Source organism: Coenobita brevimanus, chromosome 9 (genome assembly GCF_032717465.1).
Source record: "Coenobita brevimanus isolate Jiangsu-jjx chromosome 9, ASM3271746v2, whole genome shotgun sequence".
Lineage (NCBI taxonomy): Eukaryota > Metazoa > Arthropoda > Malacostraca > Decapoda > Coenobitidae > Coenobita > Coenobita brevimanus.
This window is the reverse complement of record NC_136962.1, coordinates 1,067,501-1,075,000: the sequence shown is the minus strand read 5'-3', so window position 1 is coordinate 1,075,000 and position 7,500 is coordinate 1,067,501. Positions and strand designations below refer to the sequence as shown.

Sequence of the window (7,500 nt, the reverse complement as noted above, 5' to 3'; positions counted from 1 at the left end):
TTGGCAAAAAACAGACAGACAAACAGACAAACAGATAGATAGACAGACAGACAGACAGATAGATAGAGGCAACTAACCGGGCCGTGACTCTCGTACATCGAATTCACGCCCTCGTCGCCAACGCCAAGCACTTCCTCCGATCTCGACAATATTTTGGAGATGTTCGAGAAGACGTGACTCTGATGGAGGAAATCGTGGTCCGCCGAGGTGAAACGCAGCCCCCAACACCTGTGGGAGAGAGGGAGAGAGAATTGGAGAGAGCTGAAGGAAGGTAGTGAGAGTTTGAGGGGGCTGGAGAGAGTTGGAGGGGCTTTTGAGAGAGTTGGAGGAAGGTTAGAGAGAGTTAGAGAGATATTGTGGTATGCCGAGGTGAAACGCAGCTCCCAGCACCTGAGTGAGAGAGTGCGAGAGAGTTAGAGAGAGGTAGAGAGAGTTGGAGGGGGTTAGAGAGGGTTTGAGTGAGTTTGAGGAGCGTTAGAGAGAGTTTGAGGAAGGTTTGAGAGAGTTGGAGGAAGTTTGAGGGGGTTAGAGAGAGGTAGAGAGAGTTGAAGGAGGTTTGAGGGAGTTTGAGAGAGGTGGAGGAAGTTTAGAGAGAGTTTGAGGGGGTTAGAGAGAGGTAGAGAGAGTTGGAGGAAGGTTTGGAAGAGCTGGATGGGTTTGAGAGAGGTAGAGAGAGCTGAAGGGGGACTGGGAGAGTTGGAGAGAGTTTGAGGAAGTTTGGAGAGAGTTTGAGGGAGTTAGAGAGAGGTAGAGAGAGTTGGAGGGAGGCTGGAGAGAGTTGGAGGGGGACTGAGAGAGGTAGAGAGAGTTGGAGGAAGGTTTGAGAGAGTTGGAGGGGGTTTGAGGGAGGTTTGAGAGAGGTAGAGAGAGTTTGAAGAAGATTAGGGGAAGTTTAGAGAGAGTTGGAGGGAGGTTGGAGAGAGTTTGAGAGAGTTTGAGGGGGTTAGAGAGAGGCAGAGAGAGCTGAAGGAAGGTCTGAGAGAGTTTGAGAGAGTTAGAGAGAGTTGGAGGGAGGTTGGAGAGAGTTGGAGGGGGCTTGAGGGAGGTAGAGAGAGTTTGAGGAAGGTCTGAGAGGGTCTGAGGAAGTTTAGACAGAGTTAGAGAGAGAAAGAGAGAGAAAGGCTCCAACATGCTCAATCTCTGGCAGCCTCCCTATTCAGTCCTTTGGTGGCATATTTTACACAGCTCTGGTGGCAGATGGGAGGCTGCCAGAGATTGAGCAGTGCGAAGAGCCGATTTTAAGTGACCAAGGCCAACACAAGGAGAGTGAGAGACTGACGAGGAGAGTGTAAGTGAGTGAGGTGGAGGGGGAGAGAGGGAGGGGGAGGCCAAGGATGAGATGGAGGGATGGAGTGGAGAGGTATATGAGAGAGGGGGGTGTGAGCTGGGGGGATGGAGAGTGAGAGACTGATGAGGAGAGAGTATGTGAGTGAGGTGGAGGGGGGGAGAGGGAGGGGGAGGCCAAGGATGAGATGGAGGGATGGAGTGGAGAGGTATATGAGAGAGGGGGGGGTGAGCTGGGAGCAGGGCAGTGAAATGGCGGGGGACAGGGCGACAAGGAGGCGATTTGTTTGTGGCCACCACGCATGGGATTAGGGCGTCTGGCAATAGATTCACAGATAGACAGAAGGCCGACACATGCCTCTTTATATATGACCCTAAATGACCTCAAACGACCCCAAACGAGAGGCTCCATGACCTACCTAACAGCCATCATCTGCAGTGGTGACCCAGGAGGCAGCAACATCATCAGGTCCGCAACAGTCTGGAGCAATTGATGGAAGGTTTGTGGAAGAGGGTGTACTGCATCGCCGGCCAGGGTGACATCGCTGAGGGGGTGTTCCAGCACTACCATCTCCCCCTCCTGTTAGAGAGAGAGAGATTAGAGATAGTTAGAGATACATGGAGGTAAATTAGAGAGAGAGGCAGAGATAGACAGAGGTACATACATTGCCCTTCTCAAATATAATATCGCTGAGTGGATGTTCCAGCACTACCATCTCCCCCTCCTGTTAAAGAGAGAGATTAGAGATAGTTTAGAGATAGGTGGAGGTAGATTAGAGAGAGATAGAGATAGATAGAGGTGGATTAGAGAGAGATAGAGATAGATAGAGATACACAGCTTGCCATCTCATCCTCCTAAGCTTCTCTAACCCAACCCAAATCCTTCCCACCCTGACCCACCCCACCCCGCCCTGCCCCACCCTGTCCCAGACTCACCAGGTCCTGCGCCTTGTCCTTGACGTGGTGCGGGTCCTGCTGGCTCAAGGGGGACATCAAGGACGAGGTTGGAGTGAGAGCAGCAACGAAGCACCAGAGGAGGTCGTGCAGGCAGGTAGGCTGAGTGACACTCCTTAACAACCAATTCAAGGCCTGGGGACGAGATGCTAGTCACGAAGAAGTGCTCTACTCTTTTTACTCTATCTATCTATCTCTTGCCAGACGTCTTAATCCCGTAAGGGGTGGCCACAAACAAATCGCCTCCATGTCGCCCTGTCCCCCGCCATTTCACTGCCCTGCTCCCAGCTCACACCCCCCTCTCTCATATACCTCTCCACCCCATCCCTCCATCTCATCCTTGGCCTCCCCCTCCCTCTTTCCCCCTCCACTCACTCACACTCTCCTTGTCAGTCTCTCACTCTCCATCCCCCCATCTCACACCCCCCTCTCTCATATACCTCTCCACCCCATCCCTCCATCTCATCCTTGGCCTAAAATTGTCATCTCTCCATATAACAACAGATTAACACTAGAATATGATGCTAGTCACAAAGAAGTGCTATACTCTTTTTACTCTAACTTGGCCTAAAATTGCCATCTCTCCATCTTGAATGCTGAGTTGTAACAATAGATTAACACTAGAATATGATGCTAGTCACAAAGAAGTGCTATACTCTAACTTGGCCTAAAATTGCCATCTCTCCATCTTGAATGCTGAGTTGTAGTAATAGACTAGTAACCAAGGAGACTCATTCCTAACCCCTTTCAGCTCAGTTGGTCTGACTAGTAACCAAGGAGACTCATTCCTAACCCCTTTCAGCTTAGTAGATTTGACTAGTAACCAAGGAGACTCACTTAAAACCCACAAACACCCCTACCTGCATGGTGTACACCATGTGGCGTGTCTAGTAACCAAGGAGACTCATTCCTAACCCATTTTAGCAAAGACTAGAAGGTAATTTTGACTAGTAACCAAGGAGACTCATTCCTAACCCCTTTCAGTACAGCAGATTTGACTAGTAACCAAGGAGACTCATTCCTAACCCCTTTCAGCTCAGTGGATATGACTAGTAACCAAGGAGACTCATTCCTAACCCCTTTCAGTGCAGTGGATTTGACTAGTAACCAAGGAGACTCATTCCTAACCCATTTTAGCAAAGATTGGAGGGTAATTTTGACTGGTAACCAAGGAGACTCATTCCTAACCCCTTTCAGTACAGCAGATTTGACTAGTAACCAAGGAGACTCACAGAAAACCCACAAACATCCCCCCCCTCCTACCTGCATGGCATACACCCTGGCTGCAGCTTTCCGCGTGGCGTGTCTCATGACAAACGCGAGAGTGTCAAGATCATGGTTCTGGAAAATAAACGCCATTATAGGCCGGATGATCACTTGTCGCGCCCGGCCACCTGGATCCCCGCCCGGCCCGCCCCCTCGCTCGATGCAGGCGGCCAGACGCTCCAGTGCGGCCGAGGGGTGGGCCAGGAGAGAGCTGCCACCATCGGCTGTAAAGAAGAAAGATCAGATGTGAGGCAGTGCTTCCCTCACCTCTTGTTACTCTCTCTCTGTCTGTCTCTCTCTCCACCATCTTTCTCTCCCTCTCTCTCCACCATCTTTCCATCTCTCTGTCTCTCCACCATCTTTCTCTCCCTCTCTGTCTCTCTCTCTCTCCACATCTTTCTCTCCCTCTCTGTCTGTCTCCCTCTCCACCATCTTTCTCTCCCTCTCTGTCTGTCTCTCTCTCCACATCTTTCTCTCCCTCTCTGTCTGTCTCTCTCTCCACTATCTTTCTCTCCCTCTCTGTCTGTCTCTCCACCATCTTTCTCTCCCTCTCTGTCTGTCTCTCCACCAACTCTCTCTCCCTCTCTGTCTCTCTCCACCATCATTCTCTCCCTCTCTGTCTCTCTCTCCACCAACTCTCTCTCCCTCTCTCCACCATCTTTCTCTCCCTTTCTATCTCTGTCTCTCTCTCCACCAACTTTCTATGCCTCTCTGTCTCTCCACCATCTTTCTCTCCCTCTCTGTCTCTGTCTGTCTCTCTCTCCCTCTCTCTCTCTTTATCTATCTATCCATCAATCTATCTATCTATCAGTCTAGTATGCCTATCTCCACTTACCTATTTATTTCTTTAACTACTTCTCTCTCTCTCTCTCTGCCTATCTATCTATCTACCAATCAATCTATCCATCCATCAATCTATCTATCAGTGTGGTATGCCTATCTATTTTTCTATCTACCTGTCTATCTATCCATCACTCTCTCTCTCACCCGTATTTTCACCACTGCTGTTATTTCTCTTCCTCAGCACCACTGTGGTAGCCGCCATCCCATCATTATTCGCCGCAGGAGGGGGCGGTGGGCGGTGGTGGTGGTCGGTGTGGTCGTGGTGCGAGGCGGAGGCCGAGGCGGCGGCGGAGCTCCAGTCTTGGCCCGAGGACGTGCCCACGGTGACGGAGATCGAGCGGTGAAAAGGTCGGCCTCGAGGGAGTTCAGAATCGGACGCTGGTGACTCCTGGTGTGACGCCCCTGAGAGAAGATTTGAGAGAGTGAGAAAGTGAGAAAGAGATACAGTAGAGATAGAGATAGTTGGCCAGAATGTAGTCTATCTATCTATCTATCTATCTACAGCCAGACGCCTTGATCCCATAAGGGGTGGCCACAAACAAACTGCCTCCATGTCGCCCTGTCCCCTGCCATTTCACTGCCCTGCTCCCAGCTCACACCCCCCTCTCTCATATACCTCTCCACCCCATCCCTCCATCTCATCCTTGGCCTCCCCCTCCTTCCACCTCACTCACATACTCTCCTAGTTAGTCTCTCACTCTCCATCCTCTTCACTCCATCCCTCCATCTCATCCCTGGTCCCCCTCACTCACACACTCTCCTAGTTAGTCTCTGAATCCTCTCCACTTCATCCCTGCATCTCATCCTTGGTCTCCCCCTCTCTCATACACTCTCCTAGTTAGTCTCTCACTCTCTATCCTCCCATCTCATCCTTGGCCTCCTTCACTCCTAGTTACTCCCCATCCTCAAACACCCAAGCAATACCACAGAACGAGTCACCTACCGGGTGGCGAGAAGGGAGAGTGTTCGCGGTGGGTGCCGCTGTTCTCCCCGGCTCTAGACTCGCCCGAACTACTGCGGTTGTTCTCTGCGGTGGTGTGGTGGAAGGTGTGGTGGAGCAGAAGGTCCTCTCGAAGCTGGTTAAGATGCTGTTGTTGGCAGTTGAGAGTATGGAGACATTGGAACGCCACCTGTGAGAAAGTGAGAGAGTGAGAGGGAGAGAGAGAGAGAGAGAGAGAGAGAGGGGGGGGAGGAGATGGTTGTCTATCTCAATAAGCCACCTGTGAGAGAGTGAGACAGACTGAAAGAGAGAGAGAGGAAGATGGATGGAACTCTCTCTCAATAAGCCACCTGTGAGAGAGTGAGAGAGGGAGAGAGGGAGAGAAGGAGAGAGAGAGAGAGAGAGAGAGAGAGAGAGAGAGAGAGAGAGAGAGAGAGAGAGAGAGAGAGAGAGAGAGAGAGTGAGAGAAGGGGAGAGAGAGAGAGAATATGTATCACCACTATTATCCTCAAAATGGATGAGATAGACAGATAGATAGATAGATAGACAGAGATAGATGGAGAGATAGAGTAATGATAGAGACAGATAGATAGATAGACAGATAGATAGATAGACAAATAGACAGATAGACAGACAGACAGTAAAGGGCCACACCTCACCTTCGGGAAAGGGCTGTTGTCTGGGGATAGTTCAGCGACGCAGGGCATGGTGCAGGGCGAGCGTCTTGGGGTGTGTCTTGGGGGCAGGGCGGGGGCGGCGGCACTGGCCAGGTCGAGGAGGAACATCGCGTTGTTCCGCATGATCACGTGGGCGTCCAGCTGCGGCAGAGGGGAGAGTAGTTTGCTGCTTGATTTGCGTTTGACTTTGCCGTTTGCGGACTTGTTGGAGCCAAAATGCGCATAGTGGCCTTTGTGCTTGTTGCGGCAGGCCCAGCACATGTGGTAGCAGCCGCGAATCAGCTCCCCGCACGGCTGCCCCACGCGGTCCTTCGTCGGGAGCACCTTCCACCGCGTCCCGACGTATCCGCAGCCCTTGGAGGCGGCCCCACATCCCAGGTGAAGCGTAGTGAAGTGCTGGTCGACGGCCTCCGGGGGCACCGCACTCCCACACAGCTCACACACCCCTTCCTCCTCTTCCATCCCCCCCTCTGACCCAAACATGGAGGGTAGCGAACCAGACGATGATTTCTTCTTATGCTTCTTCTTATCTCTGTCGCTCTTCTCCCTCATGCGATCCGATTTCTTTAGCCTCGCCGGGAGAGTTGGGGAAGGGAGGATGATCTGCTGCGCCACGGCTTTCAAACAGCTGGATGTCAACTCCTCCCAGAGCAACACAACGTGGCGCAGCACAGGAGGAAGGTCCAGAGGGTCAGGACCACAGCCTCCCTCCATCACAGTAGCCAGCTTCTGTCCGCTTGCTCCTTGAGAGTACCCAGCTCCCCCTGCTCCTCCAGTCCTCCCTCCAACCTCCTCATCGCTCGTGTCACTCACCCTCGACACCTCGTTGATGTTGGCGTTCGTTCCGGGCTTCAGCAGGTCGTCGGTGTTCTGCAGAGTGACGTTGTTCAGGTACGTGTACGTGCTGACCTCGACGGAGTGCCTCTGCCTGGCCTTCTGCTCCTTGGTCAGCTTCTCGGTCTTCTCGGCAGGTCCCGGCCGCTTCCAGTGAAAGGTCCCTTGCTTGGTCAGGTCTGGGTGGAACTTCAGGTACGACGCACAGGCCATGGCGTCGTGTACAATGCCCTCGTGCCACAAAAACGCAGCGAAAATGGCCCTCACGCACTCAGCCACAGACGGACTCATGGCCTCCTTCACCTTCTCCTGACTCGGCCCCGGTTTCTCCCTCTGGGCCGCTGCGGGAGCCACCACGTGCTCTCGTTTCCCCCGATACGGCTTGCCCGATCGGTCTTTGCGGGTCATTTTCGGAGACAGACGGAGATTTTCGTCCCGGGACCCTGTCGACCCGATGTTGAACTTGACGCCCTCGGGACTGGTCTGGGTCGCTGTCTGGGTCACTGTTTTGGGACTGCTGCTGAGGGGCTCCTGTAGATAGATAGATAGATAAATCATCCTTGTCATCATCATCATCATTATCTTAGTACTGAAAGAAATTAGGAGAAGTTACATACAATTTTTCCTAATGCCTCTCTCTCTCCCTCCTTCTCTACTCTCCTCCTTCATTCCTCCTTTTCATTCTCTCTTCCCTACCCTCTC

General features: G+C 52.3%; 1 protein-coding gene across 1 annotated transcript in view; it reads right to left on the bottom strand.

The window, feature by feature from the left end:
- hiw (MYC binding protein highwire) overlaps positions 1–7,500 on the bottom strand; it is a 116,539-nt gene that overhangs the window by 12,953 nt on the left and 96,086 nt on the right. Inside the window, exons 55-61 of the mRNA XM_080280059.1 lie at positions 5,947–7,329; positions 5,291–5,477; positions 4,492–4,749; positions 3,502–3,728; positions 2,220–2,373; positions 1,704–1,869; positions 62–228 (exon numbers count right to left, since the gene is read on the bottom strand). Coding sequence (XP_080136185.1) covers positions 62–228; positions 1,704–1,869; positions 2,220–2,373; positions 3,502–3,728; positions 4,492–4,749; positions 5,291–5,477; positions 5,947–7,329 — 2,542 coding nt within the window. The remainder of the gene's footprint in view (positions 1–61; positions 229–1,703; positions 1,870–2,219; positions 2,374–3,501; positions 3,729–4,491; positions 4,750–5,290; positions 5,478–5,946; positions 7,330–7,500) is intronic.